A 26,071-nucleotide genomic window follows, 5' to 3' on the forward strand; every position below is an offset into this window, starting at 1 on the left:
GAAGCGGGCAGAATGGCGAAACCGGATAATGGTGGAGCACTTTTGTTGCTTTTCACCAAAATTGCGTTATCGCTCGTCAGCTGGTCCGAGCGTCCCGCTTTTCCCAGAGTTTGGGATTGCGGGGAAAGTCGCCGCCGCTAGCGCTCAGCTTTTCAGCTCAACCCAGCGCCAAAATTCCGGAGGTGGAATACAGCTGTAGATGAGGTAAGGGCTGCATCGTGACGCTGCAGTAACTTTACCAGGCACCTTCAAGAACGATCCATGGATCGCTTTTACCTGCCGGCGTTCCAACGTGCTTGAGTCTCTCCGTTACGTTCTCAGCCCTCAGTTTGAGGCTTCAACAACTTCAATTCTGACTAACATCGGTGACCCACTTCTGGTTCGAAAGCCATTCTCTGCTATTGGCTAGGCCAGCCTCACGTGAGGAACATTCATGCCTCAGCTCGGTGACTTTTTGCAGTTTACAGACTTTTGCGCCTTTGGCTCAATTCACTTCTCGACCCATCGCTCCAATCATCCTTCAATCCACCGTTTGACCCCGCCGCTGTGGAATTCCGGAGCCAACTGCAGGCCCCATGTCGTACAAACAAATCCCTTGGTTGACTAATGTCCCCGTTCTTGCTGAAAACAAGGCCGGGGTTGGCCCGAATTAGCACCAAAGGTCCATTTCTCATTACGCGTTCCAACGTCTTCTCAGTCCCCGGTCCTGGCGTGACCACCCTTGACGGCGACATAATTCACGTCCCGACCCCATGTTTCGAGATCATGCAATTCTAACGGTCATGCCCGGTAGAGATGCAATTAGTCCTAGCGCTAGCCTCACATCATGGCTGTAAAGATAAACTCGGAAGCAAGTCAACGCTAACAATCCTCCCCCCCAAAAAAAAATTAAAATTAAAGGTTAAAAATTAAAAATAAAAATAAAAATAAAAATAAAATAAAAAAAATAAAATAAAATAAAATAAAATAAAATAAAATAAAATAAAATAAAATAAAATAAAATAAAATAAAATAAAATAAAATAAAATAAAATAAAATAAAATAAAATAAAAATAAAAATAAAAATAAAAATAAAAATAAAAAAAATATAATAATACAATAAGGTATTCAAGCGGCCAAGTTGAGACAGGAAGGGAAAAAAAAATCATCTCTCTTTTTTTTTTTTTTTTTTTTTTTTTTTTTAGCTATTTTCATGTGTTATCATCGAAAACCACACCTTTAAAAGCAAGTGCTAATTCATGGGTGACCCGAGCTGAACGATGTAAACTCCACCGTCGTTGTTGCTCTTCTCCTCGTTCGAACCCCCACGGGGTGGCGCGTGACTCCGCAAAATGCCACTACATAGGTAATCAATTACTTGGCACCACCGCCAGCGGCGCCGTTCATCATCGCATTTGCCGCCGCACCCGCCAAACAGGGTTGGCCGGTCCAGTCCGGCCGCGGCATCTCGGCCCACGGGCCGGCCCAGGTCGGCCGCCTCCGCTCCATCTCGCCCTGGCCCCAGATCACCCCGCGGAAGGCGTGGTGCAGGCCCGCCGCCATCCGCGCCCGCTCCGCCCACCGCGCCGTCTCGTCCGTGTCCCCCAGCGGGTCGTACATCCACCACGCCGCCGGCCCGCCCGCGTCCTCGCCGACCAGCATCGTCTCGGCCTGGTGCAGGTGGTACCACGACTGCCGGACCCGGCAGGCGGTGCACGCCACCGGGATCGCCCCGCCCTCGGGGATCGTCGGCGGCGGCGGCGGCACCGCCGTGCCCAGCACGAACGGCGCCAGGCTGTGCCCGCAGATGGCCGGGTTGGCGTAGCGCAGCGCGAGGTTGCAGACCGGGCAGTGCGGGTGGTGGTTGCGCTTCGAGTAGGAGGCGAAGAGCCGCGCCGCGCACGAGTGGTGGAACATGTGCCCGCAGGGGAGGATCACGGTGGGGTCCGCGCCTGCGTCCTGCTCCGAGCCGAGGTTGAGGTGCGGAATGCAGAGGCCCTTGCGGCAGAGGGTGCAGATGGGGGCGGGGAGCGGCTTGGAGCGGAAGAAGGGGTTGCGGCGGAAGGAGATGAGGTGCCGCTTGAGGGTCGGCCAGAACGGTAAGTCGGCGTCGAACGGGGGAAAGCTCTTATCCTTATAAGGATACGGCGGAGGTCCCGGCGGGGACTGGGTCAACGAGTGTGAACTATCTGGCGTGAGGTAACCCTGGCGTTGAGGCTCCATGGTGAACAATAGTCCCCCAGGAGAACAAAGCAAGGAATACGACCTCTGTCAACGGCACGAGGCTCACTTGATGGAAGTTCAAAGCTTGATAACTGTGTTCAGACTAGCAAGTGATGCTGCCAGCGCACTCCGTCTCCCAAAGACTTGTCACCTAATTGCCGACAAGATACTTGCAGGCTGCGAGGTTGGCGTGGGGGGCATTTCGAATGCTCCAACTTTGACAATCACTCAAATTATATACCCATCTGGTGAAGGAGTTTACGGTATGGCCAAAGACATTGTTTCAGCAATTTTTTGTTTTTGCTTGTTAAATGTGACAAAGAGGTTGTCATAAAACTTCCCAGCTGGACCAAACCCTGTCACCAAACGAATTATCTGATCAACCAGTGAAGAGGCCTGTTTCATTTGCCGACTGGCGTGCCCGGTTTTGATTTTGGCAGTGAACACGCCAGGCGCATTACGGCGCGTATGTGGGAATCTCTGTCGAGTAACTGATTGCTCTAGAGTGGGACGTTTCACTAGCTAAGGTACTGTACGTTTCACTAAGGTACCTAAGGTACTGTATCACTGTGATGCATGATGGTTCTTCAAAGTAACCAGGCGTCATCGTTTTCCTCACTGTCAGTACCGGGTACTGAGAGGCCTGAGTCGCCAGGATCGTGATACTGATGCCGGAAACTTCCCTTCTCCCTTCCCCCTGCTAGGTATTATTTGATGACCCTGGGGATGGGCCGATCTGATCTGTAGAACTAACCAGAAAGTAAAATAGGAGATATAAAAAGAAAAACAGAACGAGAAGCCAACACGAAGAAATAGCCGGCATATTTCAGGGGAAAGCGGAAAGAAGCCATTCACATCACGTCGAGATTAGAAATTTCAGAGTCCATTCTGTCATAAGAGATTTACTTTCAGTTACTTGACTTCAGTACTTACCTACCCATCATGTCACATCCCACCGTCCAAAAGCTTTAATTCCCAGCCGGGTCATCCTCACCCTCTCCTTCCCTCTCCTCCCTCTCCTCCCTCTCCTTCTCCTTCTTCGCCTTCTCCTCCCTCGCCTTCTCCTGCGCCTCCCACCGGTCCAGCTCCCGCTGCCGCTTCCTGTTCCGGCTGGACTTGACCGCGTCCCGCCGAGTCTTGCGGCAGGTCGGGCAGCTGACGTAGCGGGGCTCCGGGTTGGCCTCACCGCAGATGCCGCAGAGCCCCTGGGCCCGGCGCGCCGCCGACCGCGTGTTCTTGGGGCCCTTCCCCCTGCGCGTCTTGCCGTGCGGCTCCTCTTGGTCGGACTCGTCGTCGTCCTGCTGCTGCGGCTCGAGCGGTGCTTCCGGGTACGGGCTTTGGTCGGGCTGCGGCTGCAGGGCGCCTGGGAACGGCTGGAACGGCGCCCCCGTTCCGCCTGCCTGGGGTGCGGGCGGGAATGGGTTGTACCCCTGGACGGCGTAATTGGTCGGGAAACCGTTCTCCGGGAAGCTAGGTCCTTGAAAATTGTTAGCGGCTGGGGCGGGGAAGGCCCCCATGGAGAATGAGTTAGGAAAGGGGCTAAACTGAGCTTGGGGAAAGCCCGTGCTAGCCGTGCTGTTAGGGTCAGCAGGATTGGGGCCAGCCGGTAAGAACCCTTGCCATGCCATGGACGCTCCTACGTCCGGGTTGGGCGGAGCAGGTAAACCACTGGGAAAGCTTGGCTGGATGCTGCCCAGGTTGCCCAGGCTGCCCAGGCTGCTGGGGTTGACAGGATTGGGGCCAACCGATGGGAGCCCGTTCCATGAGATGGGCGGTTCCGCGCCCTGGCTGGGCTGTGCTGGGAAGCCGGACCCGTTGTTGGCCGGGTTGTTGAGGTTGAAGAGATTGGGGTTAACCGGCGGGAAACCGTGCCATGTCATAGGTGCTCCCACATCCAGGTTGGGTTGGGCTTGGGGAGTGTTAATGAAGCTCGGCTCGTTGTTGGGAGCCGAGCCCAGGGGAAGGTTCAAGGGGTCGATTGGAATACCCTGCTGGGCATTCGTGTTGCCAGTGTCAGCTGAGGCAGCATTGTGCGTCGTATCCCAGGCAAGGAGGACCGGGTCAATCGGAATGTCTGGTTGAACACTGCCGGGATCGACCGGAGGGGCCTGGAACAGAGCTGAACCGGTGTCCGCCCGGCCAGATGCAACAAGAGGAGCATGGCTCCTAAGAGCATTATCCTCCGGCACGCCCTCAGTAGCAAAGGGGGCCCCGGGCAGGGTCACAGCCGGGGTCTGAGATTCCATTCTCTGAGAGTCGAACGGGGGCTGGGCGGTTTGATAGTTCCCGGACGCCGTATCGTGGGTGCTGGGCAAGGTGAACTCGTTCCGTGAAGAATCTTTGCCGCTTGACATGGTTGGTCGTTGCTTAGAGTTCGGTTTTTCCTCTCAGATTCTGTGAAAAGAGGAAGCAAGATCAGGTCGTGGAGGGAAGGAGAGTGTTAAATAGACCTCTAGAAGCCCGAGACCCCAGGAACAATCGGTCAAGTAGAGCGCAATCCATGAGGACCCATCGCCTGTTTTCGATCAGTGAAGGTAGAGGGCCAAGTGAAGTTTGGGCCTAGTTAGAGGTAGCTTCACTTTCAAGCTTGCGTATGGAACAGGTAGTATAGTACCATAATAGTCCGTGTGCGCCACTATCATATCATTTTCTGTAGCCGGGTTTGAGAACAACCGACATATTCCCCCTAGTACCTCCGCGAACAGGCATTTGCTGTACATTGGTGAAGTTGAAGCGGTGAGCACCTGTGTTGCGGAGCCGTCCTCTACGCGGTCTCTATGTGAGGACGGCCTACTCTCAACTTCCAGCAACACTTCAACAGTGGGCCCATGGTTCCGATTGTTTCTTTGGACAGCAACGAAACTTGCTGCACATTAAGGCAACGATGCTCTAGATCTAACGCTCCTTGTAGGACTGCAGATGTTGTATACAAATGCGACACATATATACTAATGTAAGAAGGCCAATGTCCGGGCCCTGTATACCGCAAGAGGTCATCTCAGGCATCTTTATTGGGCGAAGACCCTGCTCCCGCCAGATTTGTCCACCAATATAACAGAAAATACCTCCCGGCCACCGCCCTATGCCCTCCGCATCGCGGCCATACCACACCCTTTCCTCCCTATGCCTCATGTGACCCACATAACCTTGCGCTCCGCGATCCGGGTATTCGCATGTGTCGACAAAAAAAATACAAGAAAAAAAGAAAAAAAAAAAAGAAAAAGAAAAAACACTCGATGGCGGCGTATGAAACCGCGTATGCTCCTTTGCACCCCAAGTAACCAAGAACCGAGCCCGTGTAATGGAATTATGCCATGTTGCAAGCGCATGTGAGCGATTACAATGTTTACTTTTTATATATTTTTTTTTTCTTCCTGACCACCGCCGCGACTCAGGGCTGGGACTGTTTCGGTGTCTCGTGCGGCCGCGGTAATGTTCCGTTTCCGTTGCCGTTAAGATGGGCGTATCCCTTTTCTGCGAGACCCGACTTGCCCTCCCCGTCTTCGTCATCGAAGACCCTGTCTTCTAGCCACTGTGTCGCCCTGGCACACGCGGTGTCGACCCACTTCATCCACGCCCAGGCAGCGGTGTAGGTTAGACCAACAAAAACCAAGACGCCGACAAACTTGTGGGACCACGATTTTGGATGCAGCCACTCCTGTTCCTGCTTCGACCCGTCCTCGTTGACGCCGGCCGGCGTCCATGGTTCGCCGGTAATGCCGTACACGATCCAGATACCCACGGTCCGGAGGATGGTCCCGTGTACCAGATAGACGGCAAAGGAGTGGTGCCCCAGCCAGATGAGGAGGCGGTGGGAAAGGAGCTTCTGGAGAAGCGGCGAGATGGAGATGGAAATGGCGGTGCACATGATGAAGAAGGCAGAGGTTCGGCGATGGACACCAGCGCCCTTTGGAACCAAGAAGCTGCCCCTATTTTGCCCCTCCTCGTCCGGGTTAAGCAGAAACTGGTGGAGCCTTGAGGACCAGGGCGCCCAGTCTTCATGCTCTTGGGGGTAAGAGCCAACATAGCCGCCGATCAGGAGGAGAATGGGTGCGACGACAAAAGTGAGCAGCCGCTGGTGCGTAGTGATGAAATTCTGGGTCGGTCGGTGCTGCGCGAGCTCAGCAAGAAGGGTCCCGAGGGCGAGCATAGCGCCAAACGTTTCTGTCATGCTTGTCAGTTTGGGGAATTCGGATGGGCAGCGGCAGCGGCTAGTAAGTGTGCCGGGGGGCAAGAGAGCGGGGACGCACCAGTGAGAGGGTTGATATTGATCAGCCAGTACAGGATCAGGAGGACATGGACCAGCATTCGGTATTTGAAGCGCATGCCAATGGTAGCCGCCAGCACGATATAGACCTGGAACGCCCCGATCAGCAGCGGGCGCATAGCCCACTGATGCCTGTCGTAAACGTTCTCGGTGTTTGTCCACGTCGTCACGACGGTTTTGAACAGCCGCGCGACGTTCTCGCCGAATGGGAGCGGGTCGGGCGAATCGAAGCGGACCCAGTAGTTGTCACAGCGATTGGCCGTCTTGTATCCGCCCAACACCGACAACATGAAGCTAATGAAGGTCGCGATCAGCGCGGGGAGTATGAGGCGCGGCGGGCGGCGGAACGCGCTTCGCGCGACCGACTTGAGTGAGGCGGGTGCATTGCCTTGTTGGTAAGCAAGCTTGAGTGGTTTGTAGGCGCACACGAAGCCCGTCAGGAAGGCGAAGATGGGCACGCCGATGCGGCCTTGCCATGGCAGCCGTATGTATGGGAGCTGCAGGAATCTCGGTGGCTCGTCCTTGAGGTTCGAAGGAAAGAAGAGGTTGTAATCGAGCGCTCTCGCGATGTGGGTGACGATGACGAGGACCGAGGTGATGCCTCGAAGACCCTGTGAGAGACAAGCATGTCAATACCAAGCGCGGCAACTAGCGGGTCGAGGGGGAGAGGTCGAGGACCCGATTACAAGGCAGAAGAGACCGAGTGCGACATACCTCAACCCACTTGATATTCCTTTGGTTGGGCCTGTTTGAGCTCATGTTGTCTAATGTCGAGACTGGACCTAGAGAGAAGGGGACACACACAACCCCCCCTTGAAGAAAACACAAAAGAAAAAGGGAAAAGGAGCGTAAAAAGGAGTGACGATGATCCCCGACCGAGAACCCTCAAGGAACGAGCCAAGTAAGCGAGCGGACGGGACCGCGAAGAAGTGGAGCGGCCTAGCTGCAAGACCGAGACAGGCCCGTGATCAGATCCGAGACAAAAGGGAGCTATCGGCGGCTGGGCATCGGAGTGGGATGGCGGTTCGCTCCGGGGCGGTCAACACGATCGTCGGCGTTGGGAGGTGGCAGAGGATCCCGAGGCAGAGGACACGGGGTACTGTGGTACTACAGTAGTGTTGTGCGACTGGCAGACCCCGCGGGGGCTTGCTGCTGTGGTCTTTTGCGTGGCGTTCGCCTTGCCTGGGTCACACTCTGAACCGAGGAATCGAAGGTTGAGGGCAAGAAAGGCACGAATCGTGCGAGGGCCGCTGCGGTATAAGCGCGATCGAAAAGTCAAGAGTTGGTTTTGGCGGCCGACAAGCAAAAAAGTTCAGGGGCCCGTAGCTTGCATGTCGGTTGGTGGCGGGCAGACGGGATTTTTGGCCTGTTGGCCAGTTTGGCTGGGAGCGCGCCACCCCTGCCCTGCCACGGCACAACATGCCCAGAACCGGCCCAAAGAGGGAAACGATTCAGGGGACGGTGGATACCGGTCCCATACATAATGTTAGTGCCATGCTTTTCGGTTAATTTACCGGGCACCCTCGTTTTCTCAACGGCCACGGGCACACTGGAATTTGGAAGCTCACGTGTTGTCCTGTCCGGTCTGACAGCACCGCAAAAACCGCGCGCAGGCCGGACGGAAGCGGAGGGGCAGAGGGCCCAGGAGGCCGTCGGTTGTTGAGGCTCAGCTTGGTCTCCATGTGGGAACCAACATGATGGCCTTTTGCAGGGACATGCAGGGCCTGGCCTTGCAGCTGTTGGGCTGCTGGTCTGCCAATCAGCCCAAGAGGTACTGTACTGTACTACGTCGAGACTTTGTCAACGGGGCGAGTGTGGCCAGCCCGCATGACTGGGAACGGGAATGGATTGTTATTCCTGGCGGCTCGCTTCGGTTGGTTGATTACGTACACCACCATCCCCGAGCCAAGGAAATGCGCCCTCTGGTGTGGGATTGGATCTGACATTATCTGGGGCCTGCGTTGCAACTCTCGTCGCTCCGCCGTTTTCCCCCGCGTTCTCTGGCTGATGAGGTGTACGGGATGTGGATGTCACGTTTCCACGTTCCGACTCCAATTCGCTCCGATGCGGCATTCCAGCGCATTTACCCTACCAGAATGCCCTGGCTGCGCTGCATGTTCTGCGGGATCAAACCATCAAGATGCGCTCCGCAAGCCCCCGCCCCGAACGCCTTCCGCAGCCACCGACGGATTCGCCTCGTGCCGATCGGCCTGTCATGGCTCTTATCCAACGTCCGGAGCTGTCTGAAGAACGATGCAGAAAGGAAATTGGCACGTGTCGAGTCGCGGTTCATGGCTCAGCGCTGGCGATCGCGCACAGCCACTGGGCCTCACCACGGGTCACCCAGTCCCGTAGGGTCCCCGTCTTGTCGGGTGTGGGGTGCGGGATGCGCTTTTGATAATCCGGGCTGCAAGCCTCTGGACGGGAGACACCCTCCCGTCCCATTCTGTGCGTGTTTTCCGTTGCTGGTTCGAGCGCCCAAGATCTGACGTGCTCGGCCTCCCGCGCTAACGCCCGACGCTCCACTGGCCCGCAATCCCGATTCTCGAACCCCTTTCCCGCGCATGCCGAAACCAAGAATCGCCAACGTTCCAGCGATGACTTGTGTCAACACATCCCTGCCGCAATGGGCCCCTCGAAAATTTGCTTTGCCCCGAGTCAAATTTTGTTTCCGCGCGCTCCCCGACCCCTCAAATAAGAAGATTTATCGACGACATCCACCTAATCGGCCTCCTCGACCTGCAAATAACTCAAAAACGCCATGCATCGCGTAAGAATGCCGAGGAAGAAACTCGATGCCGCCCAGAATCTTCGGTCGAAGCGTCGGCACGGCGGAGCTCCGGGCCCCTGTCGCGTTTAATAGTCATGACCACCCCCCCAATTAAGCGATGATCGGCTCGCGTTTTCCAGGGACCTTTCTTACGCTGCGCCTGCATGCCACACGCGAACACAAGCTTCAGCCGAGAAATAAGATTCCAGATCGTGGGACAAGTCTAGAACACATTTCTTTTTTTGACCATCAATTCTTGCGTCTTGACCCATTTCTACGGCTGAAATCCCAACTCGACCTTGATACACGGACATGCTTGAGGGATCCAGGACTAGTAAGGTATGCTGCAAAACCGAGAAATCTCGCTGATGACTGCCCGCTGGGCTCTACGAAGGGCGGAGCCGGTCGCGCCGAGGTATCAGGCACGTAGGGAGGAAGATCGGCGGTCTAAGGAGATAGGCCACCTAAGCCTAACAAATAAGGCGCCGGTGGGGAATGCCACGGGCAGCCCACCAGTGAACCCGAGCAGTATCAACTGGGCCAAGCCAGAGAGCAGCTGACAGCCACTACGTTTGAGCATTGTTATTATCTGTTATGATGCGTGCTCTTCGAAGGCGGAACCGGAAAATCGTGATCCTTGCCCTGCACTTGTCGTAGAGCGGGGGTGCTGGTTCCGGAAGCCTTAATATCTACGCAGCTGGTGAGAGTCGCGTCCTCCACTACGAGCCCAGGGTGTCAAGGGCGGCAGCCATATGGACCGCAATTGTAATCGATTGTCTGAAGGGTGTCTTGAGCCAACTCGTCGAGCCAGCATGCCCTATGCCCTCAAGCACTGTGACAGAGCCAACCTCACGGCAAACCCTGGCCGTCAGTCCCGGCTGATGCCTCGGTGGTTGAGATTGAGAGCCGAGTCAGCGGAAAAGTAAAGATCACTAGCGGGCTGGGCCTGATAACGGGAGGTCGACGTACGGTGGGCTTCCCCCCAACTAGAGTTGGCGGACCCGACCGGTCGACCAATGGTCGTCCGCACGACGATAAGAACTAGGAGTAACTTCTAGTCTAGGCATAGGGATACGGGGGTAGTGCTAGCATTAGTGATTCTTCTTCCTTCCTTGTCTTGTTCGTTTCCGCCGTTCGTAGTTATTGTATCATCTCCGCTGAGGTCAGGGGGCTCCCGCTCGTCCTCGGTTGCCGGAGAGGTTTTTTGTCTTTCTTGTGCGTGCCCTTGCGTTTGCGTGGCATCCTAGACTCTCTCTCATGGAGAGACTATCATTTACCAAGAACAGAGGCAGTCGTTGGCATCGTGCTCGTTATCGGCGCGGTCTGTTTTCTTCTTACTGATTCCGTAAGCATCACCTTCGTTACTGCCATCGGCACTCCGCCCGTTCTCAGCAGTGGTCGGTGCCCTGTTCGCCTTATGTGCGCCATTGTTCTAGAGGCTAGGGCGACCCCTTGGCCTTCCGTTGATGAAGAAGTCCTCTTTGACCAAAGGGCGATGTGTTGATGGCAATGCACGACTCGTTGGCAAGGCGCTCTTTTTTTTTTTTTTTTTTTTGGGGGGGGGGGGGGGGGCTCAAGAAACCTGACTATGAGTAGCTGAATAATCTGTGGTAGTTGTATTTGATGATCTATATTGGAAAACACTCAATGGTCTTTTTTAATGAAGGAGCAACCTTGATGAAAGTTAAGGAAACTGGGACGATGAACTAACTCGTTAGGCCACATCATTTCCAGCCGCTGAAGACAGAGAAATGTTGAGGAACAAAGCAGCACTGTGATTCTCCACTGAGGGAGATCCCCTTCGTAGGGCCAGATGCTAGTAGCTTTTATTCGCGCTCGGGTCTATGTCAATGTTCGCGTCTAGCCACCTTCGTCGGCGAGCGGTAAAGCAATGGCAGCCATTAGGTCATACGCTAAGTAGGTAGTTTCTGCCAACATATAAAGCTCATGTCCATATAATGTCGCTCATGGCGGTATGTTTTAGATATACACCCATGTTACTGTTGTCTTAACTTCAGATATCTCTATGCAACCAACCGAAAGTTGGTACGCCGCTTCCTTGAATATTACTATCTTGAGCTGCCCCGTGACGGATCGGCGGCGTTGCGGATTCATATTTCTTTAAAATTCATCGCAGTTGACCGAGAAGTCAATGCCCTGTGCCTTAAACTCCAATTTGAGGCGCTCAAAATGGAACTCCAGGGGTACTGCCCCCTCCATGATCCAAGTCCACGGAATCTTGCATGAAAAGACAACCTTGCTCAGCTTGGCCATCCGTATGCGCACATCACGGGCAAACTGCATTAATATCTGCAGCGCGGTGGCTCGGTAGTTATGCTGTGATTGGTAGTGCTTGACCTTGTCCTCGGTATCCCAGTGAGGGAGGATCTCGAGCATGTCGGCGTTTTGCCACCACCTGTACCACCATGTCAGCCACGTCTTTCACAGCGCAGTGATAGCATTGAATTGGGGGAATGGTACTTATACATACCAGTCCTCGAGCGTTAATTCGACCAGGTTTGGCGGTAGTAGATCAACGAGCGGTGTCTCGGTCACGGTGGAAGGTTTGCCATACAAAACTGCTAGTTGAAGACATAACGTCTCGAGCTGCTCCATTTGGGCTAGGGAAGCGAGCCTCCCCTCGGGCCCTATGAGGCATTCAAAGCCACGGACATCGACCCAACTAACGTCAAGATTGCGCAGTTTCTTCGCGTGCTGAGTTAACGCAACGTCGAAGGCTTCTGGGTCTGCGTGGGCGTCATCCGGGTATACGTCAGTGGTGGGTTCGTAGGGGCGAGAGGTCATGTACAGTGTCTCCAACTGCGGCGCGTTCAGTAGGACCTGGTGCAGGTTCCGAGGACAGGCGAGGCTGCTGTGCATGTACAGGTTGCGGATGCCCGCAAGGTAGGGCGGTGGGGCGCTACCACCTCCGAGAAAGGCGCGGTGCTCCTCGAGCAAGTTAGTCCAGATGCCGTCGTCAGCGCTCACCTCGAGCGTGGTCAGCTTGGGAAACGACTCGAAAAGCGATTTATACTGACGGGCCTGGGCGCCCCAGGCTTCAGGGATCTCGCAGTCGCAATCCTCGCCCTCGAAGTGTTCTAGCAGTTCCGGGTCTCCTTGTAAGAGGAGAGCTTGGATGTTCTGGAATGGTCTGACGTCGGGCTCATCATAGTTCCCAAACAGTCGGTTGAACGCCTCAACCTGAGCGCATAGTCCGTCGTATTCCGGATGGTCGTTGCAGATGGGGACCTGGAGAAGCAGCGTCTCCAGCTTCGTGAGAAGCACCAGGCAAATCAAGAAGACCAATTGCGGATGATGGTCAACTAGGCCGGGGCCTGGGCTCAGTTGGTGGGCTTGGAGCCCGAACTTCAGTGCACCTAGCATCTGGCGAACCGTGTTGGCGAGGTTCTCGGATTCGATACCCAACTTGAATGTGGGCAGGTGCTTGCTGAGAGCTCGGCGGGTCTCACGGATAACCGTCTCGCTCGTCAGGGTCATGTGGCATGACAGATAGCGTGTCCACAGGCCGTAGCGCGGCTTCTGGCATAGAGTGCGGATAAGGAGAACCATGGACGTCTCATCACACAGGGCTATGATGCGGTAGAGTAGGGGGCGGGCCATCTCGTCGAAGCGGCGCGAGACCAGGCAGACGCTGTGGAGGCCGCGCCGCCGCCGTGTGAACTCGAACCACGGCTCATCGACGGCCAGCTGTTCGTAGGCAACAGGACGGGTCTCGCCAATCTCTGGCGGTTGGGGGACCAAGCATTCCAGGATTAAGCCGAGGATCTCGGGCGGCATGGCATCGAGGATAGATGAGGCCGATGACGTTGATGTGTGCTTGCGCGCAGTCATCAAAGTGGTGCCAGGCCGTTGCTCCGCCGCCATCTTACAAACGCGCGTTCCAGATGCCCGCGCTCCACTTGACACCTTTTGACTAGCCGGGGTAGATGTATGCTGCTGCGGAACCGAATGTGTATCGCTGGAGATGGCACCCGGGGCCGAGCGTTTTGAGCCGTTGGAAGTCGAACTCGAGGAAGACGATTTCGGATCAGCTGCAAAAAGCCGACCGGCGACCCACAAGTGCGCGGGGCAAAGAGTCGAAGGCAGTTGGAAGCAAACACACCTCAGACCCTAACCCTGTACCTGGATCACAAGGCTGTAGGAGAAACGCCGCCGTCCTGAATGGTTGAGATGAACAATAAAGGAAGAATGGAGGTCATTCGACCATTGCTTGTTATCCCATGATGTTTGTTCACGGCCAGGGCTCCTGCTTATCACAGCTGGAACAGCTCACTTATTCCACCAGTTTGGCGAGCTGGTCTGGCACAAAGCTGCTGTTGTACTTTTGTCTAGATGGTCCTGCAGTCGTTGTTCGCTGAACATTCGGTCGAGATATAAACTTGACAAGCATCCATCAGAGTCGCGATTTTGGCATCCCAGCTTTCTAGTACAGGCATCCGAGACACAAGTGGTAACATTTTTCCCGTTTCAAAACCCAAGGTAAGTTCAGTATGAACCAGCAACAGCCCATCTTCAACATCTTTGCCGAGAGGCTCGCCGTAGACAAGCGTGGTCTCTGTGCGGTGTGCAATCCAGACCTGGACTGTCCGACACAGATGGTCCATCCCCAGTGCCTCGCTCAGTTGGCGCCTCCTGAGATAGCTGCAGTCTTCGCGGAAGAAGAAGCCGGTGAACCCTACGTTTTTGGGCCTCTCGATTATGATGACTCGGATGAAGAGGAGGAACCGACCTCTGAGTTGCCGACTCAACAGGCCGACAACGTTCCCGCGGCTGCGGAGCCGCAGACTGGACAGGTAGCGGTAGTATTGTGGTGCTCCACCTGCAGGAAGCCTACGCCGAACATTGAGCCCGGTTACAAGAAGTGCAATAAGTGCCGTCAAAAGGATCATGACAGACGGGAGTCACTCAAGGCTCAGGGCAAATGCAACCGCTGCTACAAGCCTATTGGGAAAAGCAATTCGCTGGTCCTCTGTTCAAGCTGCGCCAAGTGGAGGAAGGCCAAGGACAAGGCACGCCGACCGGCAAAACGGTCGAATAAATAGTGAGGTCTGGTCATTAATCACAAAGAAAAGGTGGCAGGTGGCGACAAGGTGAGGTAGTAGGTGACAGGACCTGATACCTAGTCATTTGTAAGTAACTTATGCGTAGTAGCATAACCGTATGGAGGATGGTATAGTAATTAATTGCCTGGAAGGAGACAATGATGACAACATCCCTTTGTTCACAATTTCTAGACGACTACCATGTGGTGTAACTCGCGCCGATTTCTTTTACAAACGTCCCGGTCGTGACCTATAAGATATTGTCGATATATGAAATGGCCTCACGACTCCGGCTTAGCACGCTTTAAGACTGAATATAGCATAACCTCGATTGGATCTGTGGTGAGGACCGTAAACACAAATATAGGTAGCATCAGTGGCAATTCCGAGCTGGCCCAAAGCCAAGAGAAGGTGCCAGATTACAAGTAACGAAGCATTGTGTAAGGTAGGTAAGTCAGGTACTCGGAAAGAAACCATTCCACCATACCAGCATACCCATAATTCCTCTCCCACGTCTTCAGTCCTCATTACACAACCAACAGAACCCGGAGAAACAAGGGCACGAAGCAAGTTACTAAGTAAAATAATCCAGCCTTAGAATACCCCGTCCAATAACAACAACCACACCCCTACTCCCTAGTACCCCCAAGATGGAGCTCAAGCCGTGGTGGATACCGCCCCAGCGGCCGTGCTGGTCGTGCACGGCTCGGTAACGGTCAGGAACCCCCAGCCGGTATGGCACTGCCAGCAGGGCGTCTTGGTCGGGCACACGGTCACGGTCTCCGCCTCGACCCACACCCGGGGGCAGCCACAGGAGACGGTGACGACGGCTGCCGGAGTTTTTTTGAATCAGCATATATTGGAATTTTTTTATGCATCCCCCCGAGGGAGACTTTACTGGTAGGATGGGGAAGAGAATGACAAGATGAGATCGACTTAATTACCGTCAATGATGCAAAATTCTGGTTCACAGGTGAGCGCGCAACCGCTGGTCGAGTAGTACGTCTGCGTGGGTCGGAAGGTGCATGAATCGGGGTAGCTGGTGATGGTTTCGCTGGTTGTGGTCGGGTTCGCGGTCGGGCTGGTGGTGGTGGTGGTGGTGGGGGTGGGCTGGGTTGTCACGGTCGTGAAGCTATGGGGCTTGCAGCCTTTGGCCGTGATGGCGCTGTATGCGGCTGTTGGTTAATGGGCGCGGTGGGTGGATTATGGGAGCAGGAGTGGCCTTGCCTGGCGAAGAATAAGGTTGCGAGGAGATGCTGGAGCAGCATCGTGATCTGTCTAGGAAGTGGCGTTGAAGGCGGGAAATGCTGAATCTAAGGTACCTTAAGGTGCCGTAACCTTTCCAAACGAAGGATGAGAGATACGGCGTTGGTGTGAATTGAGCCGGCGAGACCACGATTGTATATTATCCCCCGGGCTGCTTGCCTATTTTCTCTTGGGATACATTGGTCAAAATTAGGCTACTCGAATTAGGTGTTGTGGGTGTCATCAGGAGACCCTCCCCAATCCGGGGTCAAACGCAGGGGGTCAATTTATTGGCCAACGTCGCGTTCCTGCAGCTCTCTACCCGGGAACCGTAGCGATGGCGTTGCGGATACGAACTGCCTACCGAGTCACTACTTCAGGTGCGGCGCCAAGGTGACGATATTGGCAATGTCCAAATCGGATTGGTTGTTGGCAAGCCCACGTTCTCGTATTGCGAGCCCGCCACTCTCAGCCATCCAGCAATCACCGGCTGGCGCCGAGAGCCGGGTTTGAGTCGACACAAGCTTTGAATACATGGAATATTACACCTCGATAACGGACATGCTCATACTACTTCCTCGGATTGTCCAGGGACAATGTCATTTCATGGGTTGTTCGCGGGTTCAAGGGGAAGTGCTTTGTCCAACTCCTCATGGAAACTTGACCCAACACCGTTGCACACCTAATGGTGAAGATCGGCGGATTCAAGGCACTTTATACTTAAACTGCTTATGAAGACTGCCCGGAATTGTACAAGCTTTTTTTTTTTTTTTTTTTTTTTTTTGTGTGTGTGTGTGTGCCCAGGAGACGAAAGTAAAAGTAGTGAAGCAGAACTCACTCACTGCGAGAAGGGATCAAAAGCCAGACAGCCAGAGCATCCTATTGAGCCTGTAGACCAACCGAGCTCGGTGGTGGAAGAAACAGATTGCATCATGTCTCAATCCTTTGGGACCAAAGGATCGGGTTATGTTGATGAGTGCCCTCCCGCGTCTCCTTCCCAAGTGTTTGAAGGCCTATGTCTGGATGGTGATGATAGCGCTATGATGGGCTATCCTCTGAACCTAGACCCTGTGGATTTTGGCGCGCTTGATGGTGGCCCTTACCTGAATGAAGGAGAAGCGCTGGCTGCCGACAGCAGCCTTAGTAACTGGGCCGATCCCGAACCTTTGGATGACGAGGAATTTATGGCTCTTCTGCTAACGCAAGCCCCTCAAGAGCAGACTCCCTCTGAACAATCGGGGCTTGAGACTACCAACTCTACTACCGTTTTCGTCCCCGACGATTCCATGGACAGAAGTCCATTGACCTTCATGTCAACATCTGAGAATAACGGCATAGAGCAGACCGGGGCAGGGACCGACGAAAATAGCTGGTTTGTGAAGTGCACAAAATGCGGCACGATGACCCCCATGCCCTTCCACTTCCTGAAGAGGCGGAATTCTCCATTCTTTGACGGGCTTATAGCGCCTGGATCGAAGGAGAGCAAACCACACTGTCTCGTCTGCGCTGAAAATATGGCCAGACACTGGTGCGAGAACGTAAGCCGGCAGAAATCGAGCTTCAGGCTGAGCTCTCTAGACGATCGCAGAGACACAATTGCCAGCTTCCTGTTGTCACTCGGCAAACAGAAGGAAAGGCTTTCTCTGGCCGATTACTTCCTGTTTTGCCGGGGTTGTCTTAAAGTCAAGGCCCATGTTCAATGGCCTAGCGACAATTGCGAGGCTTGCCGGGGCAAGCCGCAATGTGCTAACTGCGGCCGATGTATGCAGGTCTTGCGGCAGGATGGTGGTCGCCTCCTCTGCGCTACGTGTATGTTAGATCCAACGGTCAGGGATGAGGTAGGACGGCCACGGATCTGCATCCGGTGCAACGGGCCAGCCACAAGGTGCGTAAGGCAATGGATGATGTACTGTGAGCCGTGTGGAGCCTATATATACGCACTACCGGGCACGAAATGCAGGTTGTGCCGCTTTAATCCACGACCGATGGCCTTCAAGACTTGTGACGTGTGCCGGGCATGGCGCCGCCACTGCCAAGCTGCACGGCGCAATGCACGCCGAGGAGATGAAGCACTTGAGGAGTGAACGATACGGAATCCTGGCTGATATACGGGGCTGTTGTTTCGATAGGTAGGTACTGTACTTATTCATTCTTTAACTTGGACACATTCTTGGTGATGTTCGTAATTATAATCCCACAACAAAGAAGATAAACCAGAGTGACCTTTTCAAACACCAATTTTATTCCCCAGCTTCCATGCGCGCACCCCAGTTCCCATAGCTACCTTACCTACCTAAGGTACTTTAATTAGTATCTCACGTTTCCTCGGGTCCCTTCGGGGAAATCGTAAGCAGCAACGACCAGTTCCGCCACGAACTTATTCACGTCATCCTCCGTAGGCATATGATGGCCGCCCTTGAACCGCACCACCTTCTTCAACGCCGGCTCAAAATACTCCACCAACGCCTCGCCGGCCTCCTTCCAGGGATCTTCATCCCCGATCACATGAATGCTCTCCACGCCTACAGTCCCCAGCATGCTCCCACCCTCCCGCGGCCGAGCGGTGCCGCAGACGGCCAGGAAGAACCGCACCCCGATGGCGTCCAGACCTCGCAGGCTCAGCTCCTCCAGCCGCTGCAGCAGATACATGCCCGCCTTGGCGCCCTGCGAGAACCCGATGACCCCGACAAACGGGCCCAGCCGCTCGTACTCAGCCACCAGTCTGCCCAAGCCGGTGCCGGTGCCGTTGCCGCCGCCGCCGTCGGTGGCCCGGTCGGCCCAGTACTGCGCCTCGTCCTGCGGGGTCGAGTCGCAGAGCCACTTCAGATAGGGCTCGGCTCCCTCGAAGAATGGGAGCACGCCGGGCCCGGGCGGGCCCGGGAGGAAGGCGTCGAGGTAGACGAGGTCGAAGTGCGGCGATAGGAGGGCGGCGAGCTTGCGGGATTCTGGTTGGGTTGTTTTGGCCGTGTCAGTGGGTTCTTGTGTTCCGCTGACGTGAGGAGACGGGATATTAGTGCTCGCCATGTACGGTATGTATTACGTACGAGTGCGGAAGATTGCGGCGTTTGTGCCTGAGCCGTGCAGGAAGAGGACTTTGGGCAGCATTTCTTTGATGGTTCGACCTGTCTTCTTCTGCTCTTTTTTCCTTGGGATACCGGATTGGCCGATCGCCTATTGAAACAGCACCTAGTGGTTGAATTCAGCTTGGTGAAATCTCAGAGAGCTCGAGTCTTGAACGGGCGATGGTTTGAAAGTTCGCTCGATTTGTTTAGTGTAGGATAAATAATTCGAGTCGAGGCTTGGGAGTGATTGCCAGGTAGGAAATTAAAGGTAACCAATGACTCGCTCGTCATACGGACAATCAGTCATTCGGGTCACGCACGTAACTGTATTTAGTTGATTGGAAGCAGAAACTGAAAGAATTTTGGGATGATTCGGTTGCACGGCATAGAGAGCCGCTTTGGTAAGACTGTGCCGGATGGTTGCATGTGCGTCAAATGATCAACGTATTTTACATACCTCTAGGTTTTGAGCACAGTAGTAAGTTGATTAGTGACTCTTCCAGCAATGGATCTCAAACAAGAAAAACTGACTCTCTACCGAAAGCTTTTGTTCAAGAATAACGTTGTAAAAGCGTTTGAACGCTATTCTTTCTCGTGATGTAATCCATTTCCTTGTTTGTACCACCCAAACTAGAAGGGTCTCATGTGAGACCGGATGACTGCGCCATCCTCCGAGAGTACCCTGCGAAGATAGCCGGGAACAGTTGAGATTCAAAGCTGCACGCTGCAAGTCCACCGAGCGACCGGCGTTATCAGGTCTTTGACGAGCTTTCAAAATAGATGCACGTGGATCCACATGACAGCAGCGTGGCACTACGGCTATGAAACCCTTGAGAGCGGCTGACGTGGGCTTGGCCGCGTCCTCGGGGAGGGAAGGGAGCCGTTGTCTCCAGCTATCTTCAGAGAGAATAGAGCGGTCTATTTGTATCCGTCCTTCTGAAGGGGGGAACGTACGATAGGAGGGTCTTCGTCCTGCCAGATGGTGGGTTTTAGTAGATGTCTGATATCCTTTGTAGCAGGGGGATGAAATGTTTGTAGAGTCTCTTAATTAACTTCGTAAACAGGCAAGACCGGATAGCATCCGTAGGGTGATCCATCCGGCTCCCCATCAAATTACGGCTCGCTGCGGGGCTTCGCTTCTCCCTCGATATCCTTGATGCCGTACTGGCGACACTTGCCGCTACGCCAGAACTGTGAGATTTCGTAACCGGGGACAGGACGCTACGGGCGCTCAATGCCGAACTTCTCGGTCGCGAGTCCGGGCGATTCAATTACCGGCGGTCCGGGTGTGGCTTTGGCTCTGGCCCGGGCATGGACATGACTAATAATTAATCTTAGTAAAACAAGTAAACGTCTTGATCATCTTACGGGTGCTGAAGAGATCAGGAGCGAGAATTATTGAGAACTTCGGAACATTACCTAGGATACTTGGTACGAACGGAAACAGAGCGCTAATAGGGCTTGGATTGCCGTATTGAGTTGGGGAAAACTCTCTCTAGAGGACAGGGTCCGCATAAATGGCTGCGACCCAACCGATTGCTCGTGCTGCCGTTCTGCCAGTTTGCAGTCCCTCAGCTCTCATTTGTGCCAGCCGTTTCCGCGGTGTCAAAACCATCAGCACCGTAGCTATCAACGATGTCTTTTGCTCGATTACCTTATCTAAGTGACGGGTACGCAAGCGCCCCTGTGGGCTCCCTAAAGCTGCTGTGCTCAATATTACGGAACCCACACCACCCCTTCTTTCCCCACCTGCCCCCGCCCCGACGCGCCGTGGTTGGATCCTGCGGCGGCGATAGGATTAGGTTCCGCAACGGCCGGACACCGGCGATTTTGGCCTCCGCTTAAAAAAGGACCGGACGACTCTGGCGTGGGTTGCTTACATGTGCGCGATGGCAAAGAGGGAGGCACTTATTGGGTTTCAGCGCCCAGTTTGGGACTGATTAAGGTAGTAATGCGAGACTAAACCAGACATGATCGTCACCCAGTGCTGCCCGTCGCGATCTCTCAGGGATGATCCCCCGACAGATTGACTCAATGGGAAGACAAGAAGTAGGTGAGGGCATGTGGCCAAGCCATATTGCTAGGCTCTCAGGAAGCCCGGGTTGGGGCGGCTAAGGAGCCCAATATCCGCAGTTAATATAAGGTCTCGTCCTCGGGGTAATTTGTCAGGTGCCGGTCCAGCCAGACGCAAGATTCATGGGAACTTACCCACCTTTTAGAGTTTGATCTATATGCCGAATTTGACAATTTATACCGGATAGCTTTTCGGTAGCTGTATTTAGTCCGGCATGTAGAAGTGATTAGACACGGAAGCCAGAGGCTCCGTGAGCCTGGGTCCCATCCTGATAAGTGCGTGTTCATGCTTGGTCACCGCGTCTACCTGGTTTGCTTCGCATCTTCCTACAACCCGTTTCCCTCTGGTATCATTTCATAGCAGAGATGAAGTCCTTCTCCGTCGCTACTCTCGCACTTGTCGCCCCGGGCGTGCACGCCGGGCTTCGCTTTGGCTGCTCATCGTTGACCATCCAGCGTGTTGACCCAATCGTTGAGCCCGGCAAGGCCCCCTCGGCGCACGTCCACCATATCGTCGGCGGAAATGCCTTCAACCACACCATGGAGGGCGATATTGGCGCAAGCCCGAAAGCAACATGCACCACCTGTGAAATGTCGGAAGACTTCTCCAACTACTGGACGGCGGCCATGTACTTCAAGCACCCCAAGAACGGCTCTTACCATCTCGTGCCCGTCGTCAATAATGCTGCTCTCGCGCCGGGCACCAGGGGCGGAATGACCGTCTACTACACTCAATTTGATTTCTTCAGAGATAACCTAGAACAGCAGCCCATCAAGGCATTCCCACCGGCAAGTCTGCTCTAGTACTCGCCTCGCTTCCCCCCAGATACTGATTGGATGCATCATGCATCTCTAGGGCTTCCGCATGACGGTCGGCAGCCCAGCGAACACCAATCCTAATGAGAAAGGCAACATCGGGCTCCGCTACAACTGTCTGACAACTCTCATCAACCGCGGTCCGGAGATGGCCGACTTCCCCACTAGGGCGTGCCCTGCTGGCATCTTCGCCGTGCACCACTTCCCCGCGTAAGTGTTCTCGCCCTAAGTGCATCTAGATCTAATCAAGTATCAAATCCGATACTAAAGAATGATGAATCCAGCTGCTGGGACGGCAAGAACCTCGACAGCCCCGACCACCAGTCGCACATGTTCAACACCATGAACCGCGACGGCTTCTCCAACGCCCCGCCGTGCCCGGCCTCGCACCCCGTACGCATGCCGCAGGTGACGTACGAGACGGTGTGGGACACGACCAAGTTTAACGGCATGTGGACGCCCGGCGTCGACAAGCAGCCGTTCGTGTGGAGCTTCGAGGGCAACGGCTACGGCACCCACGCCGACTACCTGTTCGGCTGGAAGGGCGATTCGCTGCAGCGGGCCATGGACAAGGCCGAGTGCTTCTACGACGGCTGCGGCAGCATCACCAAGCAGCAGATGTCTGTGGCCAACAGGTGCAAGGTCGAGGACTTTGTCGGCGAGCAGGTCGATGGGTGTACGTGCCAGATTTCTCACGTCGAATTCCATGCATGTGAATGCTGACGCTTTGCAGGGCTTGATGCGCTCCCGGGCCAGATGAAGAAGTAAACGGAGTGTGGCTAACGTACTAGCTTTTCTGTGTGTCCGAGATGAATGTATCCCACTGATATCGTTGCGAAAGGGCAATGGCGAGGGGTCAATCAATTCAGCCTCGAGTCTTATTGCCCGGTATTTCTTTGCTCGATTGGTCTTTCAGTACGGATTTGTACGGATAGTTGTTGAACTGGGGCTTTGTAACCCCGGCAAGGGTTGCAGCCGGAGCGAGCACAGGAGGGCAGGCAAAGAATGTCAGCTGCGCCATCGGCGAGGTAATTATAGTTCTTTATGACAGTGACTACTAGTGAGATCATGGTGCCAAGTGAGTGGCTCGGAAACGTTGAGTCGAGAGCGCCTCCAGCTACAGGTCAATGGCCGGCTTCGGGGCGGATTTCCGACGCTGTCGTCGTTCAAACTCATCTCGCAACCTTGATCCCCCCGCTTCACCCACAAGTCCGCCTGCAAACCCTTAGTTAACATTCATGGCTGTTTCCCTCTCGGGCGCCTCCATTTCACCTCCGTAGGGGAGGGTTTGGTAAATAGACTGGCGGAGCGCAGGTACTAACCGGAAAGGGTCTCAACCGTGCCCCTGACGAACGATACCCTGAGTATTCTTACCGGACCGGCCGCCTGCTGGGTAGGAGGGCAAGGCTTCATGTCCACGCAATATCATTTGGTGGCACACAACGCCATCGCCGCCTGGTACTAAAGACTCTGGCCGCAGCAGTGGATCAACGACCTCTCCACGGCGGTAATTCTAGCGTACAATCGGCTGAACGGCATGGTTACCGGTACCGCGGCGAAGAAATGCTCTGGCGGGATAAGTAAGTGAGGGAATACACGTCCTGTTGGCGCTAGACTGTTTCGTGGCGCGTGGCCAGGGCTCGGCCATTTTACCTGAGATAAGTCGCGATAGTTACATTATGCGTGATAGGTTGTAGTTATTAGTATAGTTATGGGAACAAGAAAAAAGAAACAGAAAAAAGAAAAAGAAATAGAACGCAATAGTAACAATTTCCCACCCCCCTCACCCCCCCACCTGTATCCTCATCCCTCCTTTGCCAAACCCGTGCCGCCGTATATATCTTTCTCCCACTTAAGTTAGTTAACTATGAACTCAATTTCAGAGTGGCAAATGTTTCTATGCCACTCTCTGGTAAAATCCTGTCATGTTCCTGCTGTTTGACACATATTTCACCTCATCCAAAGCCTTTGTGCTCCCCAACCGGCAATCCTCTCCCCCTCGAAACCCAATTCATTTACAAACTATCGTACGTTACAAGTATAACTCATCCAACCTTATGCCTCCCCGGTGGCGGGGCAGCAGCAGCGCCGCCTCGTTTATGCCTCTCTACCCATGCCTCATAATTCTGATAATCTGGGTTCACAGTACCCTGGCGATGGGTCCCTAACACCCGCGGCTCCGTGGGCCCGACCTTGTCGCCCACTTTGTAACTCCTACCCTCTTCAATGATGTACCAGCTGCCGATTAACATGCTGCCAAGGGCGATTGTGGATATGCTGGGTGAAAGGGATGGTCAGTTGTGCGCTTTGCGAGAGAGGAAACAGCGTGACGACTTACGTGCTGGGACTCCAGGATGAGGGAGGGCGGGTGAACGGGGAGGTGGAGCTGCCTGTTCTGGGAGCGTAGGTTAGGGGTCGGGTTGCGACACTGCTTGGAAGTGGGCGGGAGGCTATGGCTCTTCGGCCTGGGGGAAGACGTGCCATTCGGAGCATCGTCGACGGGGTAGGTAAGCTGATGTTGACTTTGTTATAGGTCATGATTGACGAGTTCCAGGAAAAAATTTGCAAAATGAATGTGTTTCTCCTGAGTTTAGGCTTTATACGCTCGGCGGATGTTTGACATGAGTGTGAGGAAGAGATGACGCAACGGACGGGTCATTGTCCGCGGTTCGCGCCGCAATATCTCGTGTGGCCTACTGAATCGCGTTAAGCTCACAAAGGTGGGTAGGCACAGTATCTACCTTATCCTGGGCTTTACTGACCACCCGTTTGTTGCTATTAACCCAGAGATTAGCGGCTCCAACATCATCTATCAGACCCCCAAACGAAACCTATCGGATCATAAACCGCCCTGACTTAAGCTCGGCCTCTCAGTCCGAAAGATACTCTGTCTCGCGGGGCTGAACTTACCCATATATCTGTTTCCCTTCCAGTGACATTCCATTCTCGAGAATCATCTACTTCGGCTGCCCAGGAGATTGAATTTCGCATCATGAGTATAAGGTATTAACTACATGATCAACCCGGCGGACCCACCCGAGCTATCCTCCCGTTTGTGGGTGCCAACGGGTAGCCCATATGAGGTAGCATATTGAGGTAGCCTATTGGTGGCCACGTTCCATTCAATAAGGTGTCTGGATAGGTACGACCCAAGGGGCTGTCTCCGGTACGCTGCAGGCCAATTCCATCAGTGGCACTGGAAAGTTGTGGTAAAATCCAAACGACGACGGCGAATCGGAGCTTGGGTTGCGTTAAGGCTCAGGCCTGGCACCTTGCCGGAGCGATAGGATTGCTGGTTGATGATGGGTCCCAGCGACTGCCCAGAACTCGAGTTAGTGGCGGGCGTCGTTGCAGCTGCGCTCCAACCGGGCCCGTGTGACTCGCGCACAAAGAGGATGACAGAGACAGTTACTAGAAAATGCTGCTGGCCATGCAGCCTTGCGCAACGACAGAGGCATATCGATCCTTCCATCGTCTTTGAAGGTCAGAGGCTAAGTCCACACGGCAAACGCAGTCATGCGCTCGACATAACCTGCAGGAGATGTGTGGATGCCGTCAAACGAACTCACGGATAGCCCGATCTCGGCCGCTGTTTCCAAGACACCTTTTTGGGATTCCCCGTGGCTCGGCCTGCTCTTAGGTTCCCGTTGATGAAAGAAACGGGGAGTCGACGGCTATTGCAGCCTTGGTGACTGGGGCAGCCGGCCGACCTGCTCCCAATGCGTCGAGGTGCAGAGCGCTCTACATCGGGTCTTCGGCGGGCTCTCAACGGATGCTGAGACAAGGGCGCGAGCAGAGAGGCCTATCACGAAGAATAATTCAGGTTTCTAACCAGATCAGCAGCATGGCCGTGACCGCAAGCCATTTTCCCTGCAGTGCAGCGGAACGTGATCATCTGGGAGGCATGCAAAGAAATCCCAGAAGGGAAGCTAGAGGACCATCGCCTTGACAAGCATTTTGTTTTGGGGTTAGTAGGAAGGCGAATGTGATATCTCATGTGTTTGCGGCCTGGCAAGGGTAGTAGCTAGTACCGATCTTCTGTGTTTGGCAGCCGTGGCGTTGCTTGCACCTTACTGACACCTGCAGAAACACAGGCTTAAAGTCCGGATCGCCCGCACTCGTCTGCAGGACCGCATCGGCCACACTGCCCATGAACCCGGGTCTACCAATCGAAGCCGTTGGATCGCCCTCTGCTCGGCGCCGACTCCGAGAGCAAGCACCCACCCCTCATGCAAGCCATGTGTTCCCGGCTGCAGCGCGCTTGATGCGGTGGATCGACGCTTGCCTGAGATCCGTGACCAGGCCGATATCCAGAATGGCCGAAGGGTCATAGCCAGTGGGCTCGTTTTGGGAGACGGCGGGGAAACGCGAGGGGCCGGCCCCTTGCCCCCACAAAGCAATGCTGTTCCTGTTTGCAGGCCGACATCCAATTCGGTCTGAGTTCTGGCGCTGAGACGCAAACGATTGGTGATCTGCGTGCAAGCAATTTTTGGTCGGAGCCGAACACGTTCACACGAGAGCGTGGGTAGCCGCGCCTCTCCAGTCCAACAGCGTCTAGCTCCATGCGTTGGAC

The 26,071-nt window shown here is 54.6% G+C and overlaps 7 protein-coding genes across 7 annotated transcripts; 2 read left to right on the forward strand and 5 right to left on the reverse strand.

Moving 5' to 3' along the window:
* Positions 1-1,353: 1,353 nt before the first annotated feature.
* MFIFM68171_10189 (uncharacterized protein) lies at positions 1,354-2,202 on the reverse strand (the record flags this gene model as incomplete). The annotated part of the gene is made up of 1 exon (XM_071065608.1): positions 1,354-2,202. The coding sequence occupies one exon, from the start codon at positions 2,200-2,202 to the stop codon at positions 1,354-1,356; it is 849 nt and encodes a 282-aa protein (XP_070921709.1).
* A 968-nt stretch (positions 2,203-3,170) lies between these two features.
* On the reverse strand, positions 3,171-4,556 carry MFIFM68171_10190 (uncharacterized protein; the record flags this gene model as incomplete). The annotated part of the gene is made up of 1 exon (XM_071065609.1): positions 3,171-4,556. The coding sequence occupies one exon, from the start codon at positions 4,554-4,556 to the stop codon at positions 3,171-3,173; it is 1,386 nt and encodes a 461-aa protein (XP_070921710.1).
* A 1,037-nt stretch (positions 4,557-5,593) lies between these two features.
* On the reverse strand, positions 5,594-7,228 carry MFIFM68171_10191 (Acyltransferase 3; the record flags this gene model as incomplete). Its single annotated transcript, XM_071065610.1, has 3 exons — positions 5,594-6,366; positions 6,453-7,080; positions 7,184-7,228. 3 exons carry the CDS (start codon positions 7,226-7,228, stop codon positions 5,594-5,596), a joined length of 1,446 nt encoding a protein of 481 aa, XP_070921711.1.
* A 4,132-nt stretch (positions 7,229-11,360) lies between these two features.
* Positions 11,361-13,124, reverse strand: MFIFM68171_10192 (F-box domain-containing protein; the record flags this gene model as incomplete). The annotated part of the gene is made up of 2 exons (XM_071065611.1): positions 11,361-11,655; positions 11,731-13,124. The coding sequence occupies 2 exons, from the start codon at positions 13,122-13,124 to the stop codon at positions 11,361-11,363; spliced, it is 1,689 nt and encodes a 562-aa protein (XP_070921712.1).
* Positions 13,125-13,750: 626 nt separating this feature from the next.
* MFIFM68171_10193 (uncharacterized protein) lies at positions 13,751-14,302 on the forward strand (the record flags this gene model as incomplete). Its single annotated transcript, XM_071065612.1, has 1 exon — positions 13,751-14,302. One exon carries the CDS (start codon positions 13,751-13,753, stop codon positions 14,300-14,302), a length of 552 nt encoding a protein of 183 aa, XP_070921713.1.
* A 3,552-nt stretch (positions 14,303-17,854) lies between these two features.
* MFIFM68171_10194 (Esterase LovG) lies at positions 17,855-18,652 on the reverse strand (the record flags this gene model as incomplete). Its single annotated transcript, XM_071065613.1, has 2 exons — positions 17,855-18,492; positions 18,592-18,652. The coding sequence occupies 2 exons, from the start codon at positions 18,650-18,652 to the stop codon at positions 17,855-17,857; spliced, it is 699 nt and encodes a 232-aa protein (XP_070921714.1).
* Positions 18,653-21,048: 2,396 nt separating this feature from the next.
* MFIFM68171_10195 (NAD(P)-binding Rossmann-fold containing protein) lies at positions 21,049-22,266 on the forward strand (the record flags this gene model as incomplete). Its single annotated transcript, XM_071065614.1, has 4 exons — positions 21,049-21,471; positions 21,539-21,708; positions 21,783-22,174; positions 22,232-22,266. The coding sequence occupies 4 exons, from the start codon at positions 21,049-21,051 to the stop codon at positions 22,264-22,266; spliced, it is 1,020 nt and encodes a 339-aa protein (XP_070921715.1).
* Between the last annotated feature and the right edge of the window lie 3,805 nt (positions 22,267-26,071).

The sequence above is a fragment of the Madurella fahalii genome (genome assembly GCF_045866475.1).
Source record: "Madurella fahalii IFM 68171 DNA, scaffold_6, whole genome shotgun sequence".
Lineage (NCBI taxonomy): Eukaryota > Fungi > Ascomycota > Sordariomycetes > Sordariales > Madurella > Madurella fahalii.